This window comes from Glandiceps talaboti, chromosome 9 (assembly GCF_964340395.1).
Source record: "Glandiceps talaboti chromosome 9, keGlaTala1.1, whole genome shotgun sequence".
NCBI lineage: Eukaryota > Metazoa > Hemichordata > Enteropneusta > Spengelidae > Glandiceps > Glandiceps talaboti.
This window is the reverse complement of record NC_135557.1, coordinates 17,305,117-17,322,015: the sequence shown is the minus strand read 5'-3', so window position 1 is coordinate 17,322,015 and position 16,899 is coordinate 17,305,117. Positions and strand designations below refer to the sequence as shown.

General features: G+C 36.8%; 1 protein-coding gene across 4 annotated transcripts in view; it reads right to left on the bottom strand.

Annotated features, from left to right (window-relative positions):
• Positions 1-9,066: 9,066 nt before the first annotated feature.
• LOC144440145 (cell adhesion molecule-related/down-regulated by oncogenes-like) overlaps positions 9,067-16,899 on the bottom strand; it is a 54,316-nt gene continuing 46,483 nt past the window's right edge. For all 4 annotated transcript variants that reach the window (XM_078129415.1, XM_078129414.1, XM_078129417.1 and 1 more), the window contains exons 16-17: positions 14,577-14,820; positions 9,067-13,730 (exon numbers count right to left, since the gene is read on the bottom strand). In XM_078129415.1, the coding sequence (XP_077985541.1) occupies positions 13,510-13,730; positions 14,577-14,820 (465 nt within the window). In that variant the 3' untranslated portion in view covers positions 9,067-13,509. The remainder of the gene's footprint in view (positions 13,731-14,576; positions 14,821-16,899) is intronic.

Genomic DNA, 16,899 nt, shown 5'->3' with positions numbered 1-16,899 from the left:
TGAAACGCTGTTTCCTGTGACGTGTTTTTGTTGGTCTAGTGTCGGTATCTATTTCATATTTGATATACCATCAACAATACCATAGGCAGGTCAGCTCGCCAAATATAGACCTTAGATCGTCTTCATTTTGACAGGTTTGCACCATCACAAATTTAATTTACGATTTGGCGTTGGTGTATTTTGCCATTGTTGATGGTATTAATCGAAAAATGTGTGCCTTAAATAGACCAGAAATGTTACCAGATGTTGGAGAAAAATTGAAACAACTCTCCCTCCCACCTCCTCCCGCCCTTCGTCCTCTTCGTCCCCTTTTCTGTCTTCATATTTCTGTCTTCTTCCTGTCTCGCTCACCCACTTAGTTAAGTTAGAGACAGAAACAGACAGACACACAGACAAACAAACAGACGCACAGCCAGACAGACGGACAAATATACACACAGATAAAGAATAGACAGACACAGAGACAAACAGACAGACTCACAGACAGACAGACGGACAAATATACACACAGACAAAGAATAGACAGACAGACAGACAGGCAGACAGACAGACAGACAGACAGACAGACTAGGTCTGGAATAAATTTGATGACAATACCATTACAAGTGAGATATTTCCTCCAACGGTGAATTCAATTTCTAATTTTGTGTGTGTGTGACAAAGAATAGTCAGACAGACAGACAGACAGACAGACAGACAGACAGACAGAACGATATTCAGTAATTAAGCTGTATCATGCACTCTTCAAATTCCATATAATTTGGCACATACATTAACCATAAGAAAGTGCAATTGTCCAAAAAAGCATGTCAGCATAGTTTTTTTAGTGTTAATGAATAATTTACATAATTAGTGATTTTCGGTAATTAGGCTTTATCTTAAGAATGTAAACTGCAAATTTCATACAATGTGGTTTATAGATCGACCATAACAATGCATACACGAGGTTTCTTGATGTAGCTTTTACTTTTAATGAGTAATTTGAATTATTAACGATCTTCAGCAATTGAGCTATATCTGTGGAATACATGCTTCAAATTCCATATAATTTATCACATACATCAACCATGAGAAAACACACGAATCCTAGATCTAAAACCTGTTGGTATAGCTTTTAATTTTAATGGTAATTTGCATAATTAACGATTTTCCGTAATTAGGCTATATCTTAAGAATGCAAACCTCAAATTTCATTTAACTTGGTACATTCATCCACAGGGGCGTGTAATATTGCATAGATTGTTGTTTTCCAGGTCTACAGACTAAATATAACAACCTTTTGAATATATATTCCTACCTGTATAGGGAAAGATAGTATACGTAGTACTATAGATCGATACATTTGTAGCAGCAAGATTCGTATGATATTTTCCTAAGAAAACGGAAATCTAAGCAATAATACACGCCCCTGTGGTGCAAAGGAGGTGAAACGAAGGTTGACAATTGCCAGACAAGCAGCCATAGATCTGTCGAAAATCTGGAAAGCGCACGACATAGCCAAACGAACTAAGATCCGACTCATGAATGCACGTCTTCAGCATTGCGCTATACACAGGGGCGTGTATTATTGCTTAGATTTCCGTTTTCTTAGGAAAATATCATACGAATCTTGCTGCTACAAATCTATCGATCTATAGTACTTCGTATACTATAAATACTCTCTTTCCCTATACAGGTAGGAATATATATTCAAAAGGTTGTTATATTTAGTCTGTAGACCTGGAAAACAACAATCTATGCAATATTACACGCCCCTGTGGCGCTATATGGATCGATCAGAGACATGAACATTAATGCAGGATGAGAAAACAATAATGACTGCCGATGAGGGCGCACTTCGCAATGATTTTGTCCATTTTTCGGCAGAAAATAGGGTTCTGGAAATTTCAAAATGTATAAAATAGCTAAAAAAATTGCATTTATATTCAGAGACTTCCCCAATGTAGTCATATCGCATGTAGTCATATCGCATGTAGTCATATCGCATGTAGTCATTGCAGTATTGCATTTTGGAATATTGGTAGGCATTCTACGCTATAGTACCATACACAAGTCGTTGTCTGTAACCCAATAAGTTGCAAACGATTAATAAATGTGTGACATGTTTGTTATTGTACGTACAATAACAAACTTTTCACATATTTTGTAGCTTTTTGCAATATATTGAGTTACAAATACAGACTTTGTCATTGTTGTTTCACATTGATTTTTCAAACAGGAAGCTATGATAAAATTGTCTTATAAATTAAAAATCCATAAGAAATACCCAATCCTCACCCAAATGGCCACTGTGAGTTTATTTTTCCTGCACTCATCTTAATCCACCACTTTCCTCCACTCATTTTAATCCACCACTTTCCTCCACTCATTCCAATCCACCACTTTCCTGCACATATCTCAATCCATCACTTTTATGAAATCGTACTCCAGAGAGGGAAACTGGGTCATGTTAGACGACATGGTACAGTCTACATAACGATCGTATGCTTAATTTACAATTGTCCTCATTTACTTTTACACCTTACAAAACTCTCACGGACTGCGAAGCATGGCGATCAATAAGTATCTTATCTATCGGGGTCGCCGTATTCTCAGCCCCCTACCCTATTTTACATAGTCATGTTATCGGAAACAAACATCTAAAAAAAATATTTTGCCTTAAACGATTGTTCATTTTTGAGTATTAGTGAAAGTTGCGTTGGGATCGAGCGATATATCGATAATTCCCGCCGTTCCAACTCTTGTGAAATGGGTCAGTCAGTGACCTATTACGTAGTTAGATGACCTATGAGGTGTTGGTATTTGATTGGGAAACTCTGGTTGGGAAGGTATCCTAATAAGGGAATCTGGCCCCCTGCAGAGACCAGATCCAAACCATGTGCTTTCTGGACTCCACTTTCTCTTGATTGCGGACTATGGTTGAATGAAGACGTATATCTACTGTTGGGAGACTTATCCTATTGTTGTATCTTTGGTAACTCCGAAGGACGTACCTGAAGACAATCTTCGTATCCAGAGTGGTACTGTACTACTGGTAGAAGAACTACTGGAATATTAGCACTGGTAATTGGTACTGGTGTACTATTTGGGACTGGTATTAGTAATATTTTACTGGCTATTGCAGATCGAATCAGTAGATTTAGTTTACCCAGAGACTGAACACGGTAGGAACATTGCTCTGGAACATTGGTTATTTGTACAGCCGTTTATACATTTCTGAACCGGGGTTAGCTAACGAACATTTAGGCCACTTCTCTCACACTTCTGATATCTTAGAGTTATCCCCGCCCAGGTTTACAACATTGGCGACGCGGAAAATACAACGTACATTTGTACAAGTTCACGATGATACGGTATAGCATTTATTAAATTTCAAGGCTGTGCACTTTCTAACCGTGTGCACTTTCTAACTCGCTCTCTGAATTTTGGGAGCGCAAAAATAATATATAACGTTCAAAAACTATATGGTAGTTTTTCTTAATGTCTCCGACATACGGAGAACTGTATTTTGTGTCACGTTTGGTATATATTTATGATCGGGAGGCTAAACTCTCCGATCCGTGATACTTCACTTCAAAATTTGATACATTTTGGCGCGGAGATTTTGCCGACCGTTCAACACTGGGAAATATTACGTCTTGTACCCAAATAACTGCTTTCTATGCATACTAGGGTTACGAATTTCTATTTATCTCCGTCTTTAGGTCGATTAACTCTCTCTATTTCGTGCCAAATCTTCAGATAAACATTGTTTTTGACATAAGGTTTTGTCCTGTGTTGGAAACTTCAGCGGAGCCGCCATTTTGCCGCGTACGTTCCATGTTTTATGTACCATTCGACGAGTGATTTGAGCATATTTTGTGGTTTACAGCAACAAATTGTTGACTACAATTGTTTCTCGTTTCTTTTATTTGGAAAAAATCATTGAATTTTTCGAGTTTTCACGCAGTTGTGTGAATTTTGTAGACTTCAAGTTCTTATCAAATTTTCCATGAAGTTTTCCAGTATGTCATAGTCACGTGTTGGTGACGTATACACTTGGTGATTGCTAGCATCCGGGTTTTTTCTGAAGTCGTGGCAATTTTATTTTGATAAATATGGCTGCTAAGGCAAAGAAAGACAAGTTATCTGATTTAATTACATTGGAACTTCCACCAGATGAAGACTTGCTAGTAGGTGATCAGGAAGAACCAACAGCATCACCTAGTCAGCAAATTAATGACAAACGGGACAATTCGGGGGGGGGGGGGGAATGCTCATATTAAACCAGTGCCACCCTCACCAACTTCTTCTCTCTCTGGACAGCAACTGACAGACACCTCTCCACATCATATGCTTTAGGGGGAATGTCTCTCCAAGGAAAACCTTTGGAAGTACTACAGACGTTTCTTAGAGACTTCAACAATCCTTAATAAGGAGCAATTACCCCCAGGCGCTAACCCTAAAGCCATGTTTCATTCTAGCATGACAGTCACGCCAGCGATAGGACTACCTAATAGTGCTGCTTTATCTTCAGGTGCATTGTTGACTGCCTGGACAATTCTCTTCACTGGTCAATGCAGATTTAAACCGACAAGCTTGTTCAGGGTCTATGACAAACGGGACAATTTGGGGGGGGGGGGGATGCTCATATTAAACCAGTGCCACCCTCACCAACTTCTTCTCTCTCTGGACAGCAACTGACAGACACCTCTCCACATCATGCTTTAGGGGGAATGTCTCCAAGGAAAACCTTTGGAAGTACTACAGACGTTTCTTAAAGACTTCAACAATCCTTAATAAGGAGCAATTACCCCCAGGCGCTAACCCTAAAGCCATGTTTCATTCTAGCATGACAGTCACGCCAGCGATAGGACTACCTAATAGTGCTGCTTTATCTTCAGGTGCATTGTTGACTGCCTGGACAATTCTCTTCACTGGTCAATGCAGATTTAAACCGACAAGCTTGTTCAGGGTCTAGAAATCGGAAAATACGATTCCCCAAGGGTTTAACATATGGTAAAGGGAAGATGGTCTGCTTTTCTCTGGAAATTTAATAGATTTATAAAGGTCGAAGAGTGGACAGCAGAGGAGTCTAGAGATTTATGTTGGTGTTTGGAACGGAAAGCAAGTGTCTTTTACACCCTACAGCTGGAGAGAAATCCAGACATTACCTATGATGAATTAGTGAAAAGACTAGCAAAACGTTATTCATTCCGTGATTCAGAGGAAATGGGTGATTTGACTTTTTGGAAAAGTAGACAACATCATGATGAAGATCCAGAGGACTTGGCCGATTGTGTTCTGGAACTTGCTACTTTAGCATATAAGGATGTATCTGATAAATACGCATATGCACAGGCGATGTCTAGATTTTGTTTGGGTTATAAGGATAGGGATGCCGGACAATATGTGCACAATTTGAATTTGACTTCATTAGAAGATGCGCTTAATGACGTTAAATGTTTTCAGTTTACTGTACAGGTGATGAAGAAACGGGGTAGTGAAAACAAATATTGTCATGATTACACTGAGTCTTCTGAAGACGAGACAATTAGTGTATACACTACCACAGTGGGTTCAAGGTATGGTCGACGAAAAGATCTGCCTACCACTAAATTCAGGAAGCCAGCACTTACGCATGATACTAGTACTAATGAACATGTTGGGCCTTCAGAACAGCCAGTTACTGAGCTGTGTTTACTTTTGCACATTTAGTTAACAAGAATGATAACCCTGATAATTCAAGACCGAACTATAGAAATGGATCTCCATCACCAGCAAGCCCAAAGTGTTATAATTGTGGCGATCAGGATCATTATAAGAGAGATTGTCCACATAGGGACATTGATGACAGTGATATAAACAGGAAAGTTCAATTTGCGATGTCTTTAAATGCGAAGAGGTCAACCAACGAGGCATAGCTCGCCCCAAACGTCAGTTGTTAAGGCCTCTAATGAACATGGCAATAAACCGAAACCACATCATACTCAGAATATAAGGATAGTACTTCTAGTTCTACCATAAATAGGGTTCAACCTATGAAAATGTCATATTTCTCCACACAGGCGGACACAGACATTTTTACAATTTACAAGTTACAATTCATTTAGTAAAGTTAATATCGCTCATCTGGATTTGTCTGTGAATGCAGTGTTGGACCTCATGCTGCATAACGGCACCGCTCTCTGTTTTGAACATAAACCAGGAAGGCTATCCCGTAACATGCTAGGGAGCCATGGATGGCAGTTTGCTATTCTGTAAATAAGTAGTTTTGCCCGTTGTTGTTAATTAACAAAGCTCTTAGTTAAATAGAGTTTCTTGTTATTGTTTGAATTTGCCCTTTTGCCACCAAAAGTTAATTGGCATTCTACTTTGTTGAATAGGAACATTTAATTAATTAGTTTTGTGGGACCCTGGGTTGACCTCCAAAAAATGAAGGTGGGAAGAGTGTTGTGAAACGGGCCAGTAAGTGACCTATTACGTAGTTAGATGACCTATGAGGTGTTGGTATTTGATTGGGAAACTCTGGTTGGGAAGGTATCCTTAAAAGGGAACCTGGCCCCCTGCAGAGACCAGATCCAAACCATGTGCTGTCTGGACTCCACTTTCTCTTGCTTGTGGACTATGGTTGAATGAACACGTATATCTACTGTGGGAGACTTATCCTATTGTTCTATCTTTGGTAACTCTGATTGGACGTACCTAAAGACTATCTTGGTATCCAGAGTGGTACTGTATTACTGGTAGAAGAACTACTGGAATATTAGCCCTGGTGATTGGTACTGGAGTACTATTTGGGACTGGTAATTGGTACTGGTGTACTATATGGGACTATTTGGGACTGGAAATATTTTACTAGATGTTATTATTGCAGATCTAGTCTAGAAGACTGAACACGGTAAGAACACTGGTTATCCGTATGGCTGTTTATACATTTGTGAACCGGGGTTAGCTACCGAACATTTAGGCCACTTCGCTCATACTTCTCATATCTTATGTTATTCATACCCCATCCAGGTTCACAACACAACTATTCATCACACATGCCGACTTTCCCTGCACAGCGAGTTAGCTATTGTATTTGTCTGTTCGTGAATCATTTCCGTTTCATTACTCCGGTGATTATATTTCCGTAAACAACAGCCATATCCTGATCCTTTGCAATTCTACACTCAACACCATGCTTTTGTTAGTCCACTCCTTGAGGTCATAGCCTCAGTTTGCCTGCAAGGCTCCTTTTTCACTTGTCTGTAAAGTCTGCCATGACAGGGCGCCCTCACACATCGGTCAACCCTTCTCCCAAAAGGCGGCCGGTGAGGGCAGAGTGACACAATGTATTTTACAGTCTCCCTTTACACCTACTGCCCCCAAGCAAAGATTACACAATCCACATCCTCAGTACATAAAATGTTCATGTTTTATTTCAATTTGTAATATTTGCACAACGGTCACATGTTTAAGTACACTGATATTTTACATGATTAAAATGGGTTTTAACAAAAAAAAATCATTGCATCTAAGACTTTGTTAGACATAGGTAAGTTATGCCAACAAGTACACTATGTTCTAAGCTGCTAACCTCCTTATTGAAGAATAAGTAGATTACAGATAGCAACAACTGTAGATCTTTAAGGAGGGTCTCACCAAAGTTTATCATTCATGACATCAACGATATATTCATCTCCATATCTGGTACTTCAATAATGATCTAAATTTTCAGAAATAACTTCAAACATCAACACCACTTTCTGTATTCCTTTGCTGAAATGGCTTAATCTTAGTTGACAAAGTAATGGACAAGTTACTCCTGAGAAACAGAACCTTCAACCTGTATGGCCAAATGTGCTCATCAATTGGCAGATGTGTAGTCATGTGGTAGGCCATACCACACTTTCTATTGTTTAATTTCCCAAGTCACTTGTGAATTGGACTGCATATAGTAATTCCTACAATTTCTTTGTCTGCCATTATTTACTTTTTAAACTTTTTCATGTCATTTCTTGCATTTGTACTTTCCAACCCCAAGAAATCTTGGGCTGAATTACAAGCACATGACAGAAATGAGATTGGACATATTTAATGTCGTAGGCAAATTTAGGTGGCTAGTCCCTACCTTTAATAATATACTCCCCTCCCCTCCCAACTACAGATAGACCTATCTAACCCATAATGTAATCGAACAGTCTGAAAAACAATCAGATTATACCATTTTGATAGTCGAAATAGGGGTGGGAAGGTCACACTTACAGTTTCACAATTCATGACGTGGTAGGAAACATGACTGTCGTCTGGTGATAATAAATAAATGATCTAAAATACTGTAACATAATTATATCAATATATACATAGTGTAATAACTTACTTTTCTTTACTTTTTCTGTTTTGTTAAAAAAATTTCACAAAATTAGCACGTTTAGAAACAAAAATCTAATGTTTTTTAAGAATGGTTGGTATGAAAACGGTATATTTGTCATGGTATTTGATATCGTACAGTACGATCATTACACTTGTGTGGAATGCAATTGTAAAAATACAACTTCTTCAACTTCTACCCTTTGTTTATCAGTATTTTAAAATTTAAGTGAATTACAATATCAACATTTCAAGGTGAGAAATAGCAGAAAATCTAAGAAGTTTGTGTTATCCCACAGCTACCACCATGGTAACAGAATGATTGTTATCCCACAGCTGCCACCATTGTTACAGAACGAAAATCATCCCATGTACAGTTGTCACCATAGTAACAAAGTAAAACTATTATCCCACAGCTGCCACCATTGTTACAGAATGAAACTATTGTCCCATGAACAGCTGTCACCATAGAAACAAAGTGAAACTATGTGTTTTCTAACAGCTGACACCATTGTAACATATCCCGTCAAAACTTAACATTTTGTACAATATTTCAAATATCACACTGGAGCCAGTGTGGGAAATAGACAGCGCCCCCTTGTGGTAGGGTTTAGTTAATATGGAGATTGATAAAAAAACAACTTTCAACCATGAAATGGAGACTTCAGCAAAAATGCTTTAAATAGGAGTTTTCAAATTGTTAAAGTTTTAAAAATAATGAAGTATTGAATATTCAATATTGAAAGTGTCATTTATTTTCTATTCAGTGGCTATTGTTCCTTGAACTGGTCTGCAATACAGGAATAATACAGATTTAAACTCCTGAAAATTCTACCTGTGAGTAGAGATATCTAGCAGTATGAAAAGAATGGAAGTACAATCAACAAATATAAGTACACAAGAATGGAAACCAGCACAAACTGAAAACCAAGTCTATTATGGTATGTACTGTGAAATTCCTTATTTTATCTCCATTTTAACATGGAATTCTCGATACTCGCAATAGCATTTTAGCCCATGCTAGGGGGTCAAAATAGAACAAAACGGTTGACTTGTCAGGCAAGCCTATCATAATGTATGTGGAGCTCATAGAGAGGAAGTTATGGTGTCAACCAAGAAACCAAAGTCTTTTTATTACAAACTTAGGTGGTAGAATTCTATTGTGGGTATCGAGAATTGAAATGATAGATTTTAGGCTTTACTACTTCGTTCCAGCATTACTTAGATTTTATAGCAAAATGTAATTCAACAGGATTCAGAATATGTCCATGAAATTTTATGTAGAGTCAGCTGTAGACCTAGAAATGGAAGCAGCAAGATGTTTTTCACAGTAAAAGTTACTGCTTATGTCAACATTTGTACATATCAAAATATAAGTAGAAATTTGTGTATATCCACAGCTGCCACCATTGTAACAGAACGAAAACTTTGTTATCCCACAGCTAATACCATTGTAACAATGAAACTTTGTTATCCCACAGGTGCCACCATTGTAACTGAAAGTCTGATATCCTATGTTAGACATAGCAATGGAAGCAGTAATATAAAATAAAGTATTTCACAGTAAAATATACTATTTAACTTAACAACTATAAGACCACGTTGTTGTTAACAAATCCTACACATCAAGTTCATACATTTAAAGTCATGTGAATTTCCTGGAGTTTTTCATGTTCAACTTTTGTCATTTTCTAAGCATTTTAAAGAATTTCTCACCATCAGATCACTTTTAAACTAGTTCTTATAGCAGTTTGCTTGGTAAGGAAAGTTGTAAACGATCATGTAACAGTTCACTTCCAAAGAGATTCCTACAACATGTAACATTTTCCCAGAAATTTTCCATGACTTTCACCAAATTTCACTTCCAAGGAGATTCCCCATAGTATGTACTATTTTTCCAGATATTTCCAACACTTTCTTTATCATTTACTGAATTTCACTTTCAGGGGATTTCTGGAGAACACATTTTTCCGGAACTTTCAAGCACTTTTCCTGTATGTATGAACTCTGGAATTACATCAACTAGCAGAATGTTGAAATTCTATGCAAGCCTGCTGCCTAATATAGGGTAGGGTTAACTACTAAATATTCAGTGAAACTTGCAGGGAAATCAGTTGTACACAATAGGTAAAGAAAAGACTTTCTTCAACTGGGAATGCACAACAGACAACTTTTATCATATCTAACAATTTTAAGTATGGTTTAACACACTTTCCTCAATATATTCCACAATAAGTGAAAAAAACATGTTCGCTGTCAAGAAACAAATATTTAAGAAAGAAAACAACAGCACAAAAGTCTAGAAAACAGTCAGAAAATTCACTCACAGAAAAAAGACTTTACAATTAATATTAGAGCCTACATTTTAGATCCAAACACAGTTTGTGAAATAAAACTTTTCTTTTTAAAAAAAAAATCTATTTTTTTACCTTCATAAAAAGGTATTTTCCAGCCTCTCAGAGAAATTATTGAATACAAAAATGACATTAAAATTCTTCTTTCATTATTTACATATCTTTATAGTTATGTCACTTTGTATAGTATTTGCAAGTTATCTGCGTTGCTAGGAAACCCTAAATAAAATACAATGTATCTATCTTGCACTATGTTGTAAAACTGTAACAAACTTTTTCTCTTGCCCAAATATGGCTGTGTAATTTGCATTTGCATCCAATCCTTTGCATACTCTTTCAGTCACAAAAATACCCGTTTGTCATCTCAAGAAATGAAATTGTATTTCCAGTTTTGATAGATGCCTATCAAATACTCTCTCCTCGATAACCACTATTTATATTGTATACTTAATCTCATGGCAAGAATTTCTCTCCACTCAAAATAATATCATTGCCTCTTATTTAATACATAAAACTGTATTTCAGACATTTTTAGCCCAACTTCGTAGTCTGCTGGAAAACAACAAACTCATTGTTTTGAAAGTTTAAATCACAAGTGAAACCTGGCTTTGAATAACACGACAATGACTGACAGTGTTTCAACAAACTTTGCCAAACGCAATGCCCTCTAGTGGTATATACATGCCATGATTTATGACATTTACAGTGACTGTTGCAATCAAAGTTTATTTTACAGAACGCAACTGTTACAAAGTTTCTTTTGGATTCCAAATGTTACATTTCAACCATAATTGTCAGCTGTCAACTTACATGCTCTGCTTGACCACAAGAGGGCGTGCTATACACAAAATGTCTATTGAAAAGTACACTTCCAAGCAGTTTATTTAATCTATTTCTATCTTATGGGTAGATCCAAATATATTGCACTTCTTTGTATAAAAAATTCTCGTCTGACAAACCCCTTCCATAGATTATCTTGTGGGACCCCTCATCCACACCAGTTTACCAAAAAAAGTCTTTTTTCACGAAGGAAGGGAAGTAACATGTTTCAGTTATTGCAGCAATTATTTAATCTAGAAACTTGAAACACGAGTGACATATTGTACCATTATATTGGAAGGTCACTTTATTTGAGTCTGTGGTGGATTTGCACTATAGGGGTATATCCAAATGACAATCTGTGTGGGTTTGTACAATAGGGGTGTATCCAAATGACAATCTGTGTGGGTTTGTACAATTGGGGTGTATCCAAATGACAATCTGTGTAGGTTTGTATAATAGGGGTGTACCCAAATAACAAACTGCTGCAAGACCATCAGTAACATTAATAAGTGCTATTTCAATACTGAAGTTGCCTTCAACAGTACAATGAGTGTAAGTTCTGTCCTTTTTGTCCATAATATGCCATCCCTAATCTCCCATGTGACTTCCATCTTGGCATCGACAGTAACACATCCATCCCACATGGCAAGATTTAACAACCCATTTCAACCCACCTTTCACCCATCATAACCAAAGTAAAAGCCACCTCAGCCCATCATTACAGTACCAATACTGACCCCTCATATCATAACCAAATTCAACATCCCCAAACCCTTCAAACCCAATGGCAAGGCAACACAACCTAAACTATCACCCCCTTATCTGCTGTTCAAACTCGAACCCTGTATTACCCCCTAGAAATGGGAGACACTATCGCAATTCCAAACTCCCAACCACCCCCTCTTTATGAATTAAGTAAGAACAGAGAAGGAACCGATTTAATGGCAGTGTCCTGTATTCTTCCTAATGTATAACAAATGCTTATATACCTTTTTTGTCATCTAAGTATTTTACACAATAATAAAATGTAACTTGGTGGGCTTGTTTTCGCCTAGTTCAAATTTCACATCTAGCATGCATTCAACATATCAAATGCACAATAGATCTAAATAAACCATTCAAATTCAAAGCAAACACAAATTATTCCTTTTCCATAAATTTTGACAAATTCTACATCCATTTTCGACTGACCTGATAGAAATGATGTCAAATAATGAACTGATGTCAAAATAGTAAATTTCCTATCAATAATTTTTTTGACAAAATTTATTGAACTTCTCTAATTTTGAAGTAATCGTAAATTGATTTTAGACAGGGTTAATTGAAATCATCATGATAAGTCCAAATATTTGAAAATAAGGTTCAACTGTGACATATTAGCATAAATTCATGGTACAGTCATTGTAGGTCAAAGTTCACGGTGGGGTGAAAGGTCAATATTTAAATTCATCGTACATACCTATCTCGCTGAAGACAAACTAGATGTGAAATTGATCTCTTTTAATATATAAATCTTTATATACAATATTTAGCCTTTGTGTCATCTCTTTAAGTGTTCCTGGTCCAAAAAGTGACGGGGTGAGGAGAAGCCATTTTAAAGTAAATTGTACTTTATCTTGATAACTATTAACAATACGCCATCAGGTAACAGATGTCATTTGTTACGTATCTTTCTAACCAGTCAGGGTGAACCTTCAGAAAAGGTTGCCTTCACCCATAAAGGTCAAATTTGCATGACATCACCGTAAACTTTGCTTCTGCATTGTTTGTACTTTCTTTTGTGTGGTATGTAATGTTTTTTGGTGAGTGGTACAGGGCCCAGGTGGAAATCAGCTTATGTTGTTTCCTGGTTACCCTGTTCTTAAATAAATTTTGCTACTACTACTAAGCAAAGGTAATTGTCTGATGTCACCCGTAAAGGTCAAATTTGCATGACATCACCTCAAGAAGTCAAAATCACTTGATGGACCAGGAACTATATAAATCTATACTAGAAATTCTACAGCTCGGAGTGTCTTGGTTTACTGATAGGTTTGATATCCGTAAACATCATAGCAGGAGGTGGGGGTGGGGGTGGGGGGTTGGGGAGAGACGGTGTCTCAGTGTAACGTATTGGTGGAGGGTCTGACAGATACTGGTCACTGTACATCATGGGTGGAGGAGGTTCCGATAGACAATGTTCTGATTCTGTCCCTGAGTAGTTACTGCTACAGCTGCAATCTGAAACAAACAAACAAAAAGGACGAAAGAAATATTTTTAGTTTCTCTTTTAAAAGATAAGACTTTGCACAAATTGTATTAAAAAGGTTGTAATAAAGTTTGTTGTTGCAATAGTTGTGATCAGAAGTAAGAATAACAAAATGAAAACTAACAAGTGGTCGCGATTTTAAAATGTTTTTGCATGTGTTGTACAAAATGTGTTGTTACTACAGTTGTGATTAGTAGAAAAAAGAAAATGTAAATATAGTATACATCGCCCTCCTGTGACAAAGATATGTCATTGAATTGTATACAATAACAATTGAAGACGGCTGAGTGATAGCGCCCTCCTGTGACAAAGATATGTCATTGAATTGTATACAATAACAATTGAAGACGGCTGAGTGATAGCGCCCTCCTGTGACAAAGATATGTCATTGAATTGTATACAATAGCAGTTGAAGAACGCCGAGTGATTTAGCCACAATATACTAACACAATTATTTATACTCTTGAGTTTGGAACTCATACAAAATATGATTCCAGAGCAAAGAAACAACATACTTGGTTGTAAAATGTTAACAATTTCTGTGTTTTTTAATATGTATTTGTGAGCTGTGTAAAAGTTGAAAAATTTTAACATTACTCATAAGCTATGAGGTTAGTTAGTATTTTGTTCATCAATATTTGTTAAGAGTGGAATATGTTCAAATTGACATGGGTTTACATTTCCCTAGATTCATGTCTGGTTGGGTCTTGTAATAAAGTCCCGAGTTTTGAGAGTCTGGGTAACCAAAACTTGGAAAAGATAATAACAGGAAGTCTGATGACATCATTCTCAATGAATGCTGGGTAAAGATGACTTACCTGGCCTTCTAACAAAGTGATGTTCCTTGTGATGTTTTCTATGTTTGTTACTTTTACTGTTGCTATGTGACCTCACATGGTCACAAGAACACAGATGCTCATTACTGCTGCCATGACAACATTGTCCTCTGTTGCTATGACTCTTCCCCTTCTGAGGAAACCCATCTCGGTTTTTTCTATTCCTCTCAGACACAGTACTGTAGCTATGGTCACTTCTATTGGTGTTACTACTATAAGACAAATCCTACAATTTGATGGAAATTGAGAACAGAAAAAAATGTAAGTATTCAAAAATTAATCAGATCTCTGCATGTCCCATGAAATTTCTATACCAAATCATAGACATTTAAGAGAGTGCAAAATCCGGTGACTTGTAAACTTCACAATTTCTTTTTGGCTGTTACGTTTACTGTTGTTTGTTCTTTTGTGAGTGCTTGTTACATACATCTGACACAATACCATACATTTTCCCAAACCAAACTCACACTTACAAGTAACTAACCAGAATCCATCTGGCAATATAACACTCACCATTCAAAGTTGAAAGAAAGAAAACCACCAAACAATAATGATAACATTGTTATCTGCGCTCTGTGCCAGATGTATGTAACGATCTCAGTGCTCACAAAATGACAAATGACAAATGACAGTAAATGTAACAGCCAAAAAGAAATCATGAAGTGTACACTACATCTGATTTTAATCAGATTGGAGAGTGTCTCTCCAATCTCTATGACCACATTTCATTTCAAACTACCCAAGGGTTTTTGTGATATTGAGAACAGTCAGAAGAACGGATTTGAAATCTAAAAAATTAGTGAAAATTCTACGAAATGAATTGTTTTTCATACAATTTATGCTTCGTAGCAGAATCTCTAAATTTACATGTTTATTATGTTATGATTTTGTAACGGTAACGGTATCTTGTCTGTTTTTGTGTATTACTGGAGTTACTGAAGATGTTGAGTAAACTGGAAGTATGAAAGGTCAATGTCAGTGGTGAACAAATCATTTTGTGAACTGGTGGTCCTCAGACCAGTGCCTTAAAAAATCAAGTGGTCTTGCTGAAAGAATTAGTGGTCCAAGGTCCCACTAATGTGAAACATTAAGTCTTATGTATGAATCTGTATATTCAGATGACTTTTTAACATACTTATTAACAGTAAGGTACTGGTCCAACCGACCAGACAAGGTAAAATTTGTGTGGTCCGCCCCAAAAAATTGTTAGTCCCAGACCCAGGACCAGTGGATTTGTTCACCCCTGAATGTACATCAAAGTTAACAATCCGTCAGTTAATGCAAATGTAGGAAATATGACATTCCACCAATCTACAGTGACATCATCACAGAAGGTGGACAGTTCGATGTACATAAACTGACAAGTACTTTCACACCTGAATATACTACAAATTCATTTTGCAGTGCAATGAGTTCCCACAAAGGGAAGTGTGTGTATCAATTCTAGCAATTCCAAGATGCAGTGAATTGATGCTTCAGTCAATTATCAACTTTGCAGTCTTGCGGCGAGGTCAATAGTTCAATGTAGGAGAAAAAACTAAATTGTAAATCACCTTTTAGTTAGGCCTCAGACCCCATCCCCTTCTAAAAAAAAATTGGCCAAAACTAAGTGTTTCAGACAATGCTATGAATATAAAGCCAATATGTGGTGAGTAAAAAATGGTTCTTTTGTTGACACTTTATTTTAGTGCCTTGCATTCACTATAGCAACAGTTTCTCAATTTGACATTTAAAAAAAAAATATTTGTATTTTGGCGTACAATCAGAGCCATCAAAACTAAAATCATTTTTGTAGGATGAGAACGGCTTAAACCCTTCATCCCCAAAGTAGAAGAATTACTTTTTTATCCTATGTTGAACTATTGATCTCGCCCCATAACAATTACATTGGTAAACTATAACCTATGAACTTTGACTTGTGGCATTCCAAGATGCAGTGCATTGGTGTATCTATTAACAACCTTTCTATGAACTATGACCTTTGACTTGCAAATACAACTCAATCATTCCACATGACGATGTGTCATGTAGAGACATTCATGTTCATTCCTGTAACAGTGTTGGAAGAACAAAAGTGTTTTTGATAAGGTCAGTAAACAGGTAAAATCTACCGGGGTTCCCCAGTTATTTTCCTAGGGTACCCAAATAAAATTATTGTAGATTGTATAAGAATCTATGCAATTTTTACCCCTTTCAACCCTGCTATTACCGGGGTTCCCCACCTTAGCAAAAACACTGCAAGTTGTAAGTAAGCTTCATTGCATATTTACATGTCGATACTCTACATAGATGTTTCATCTATGAT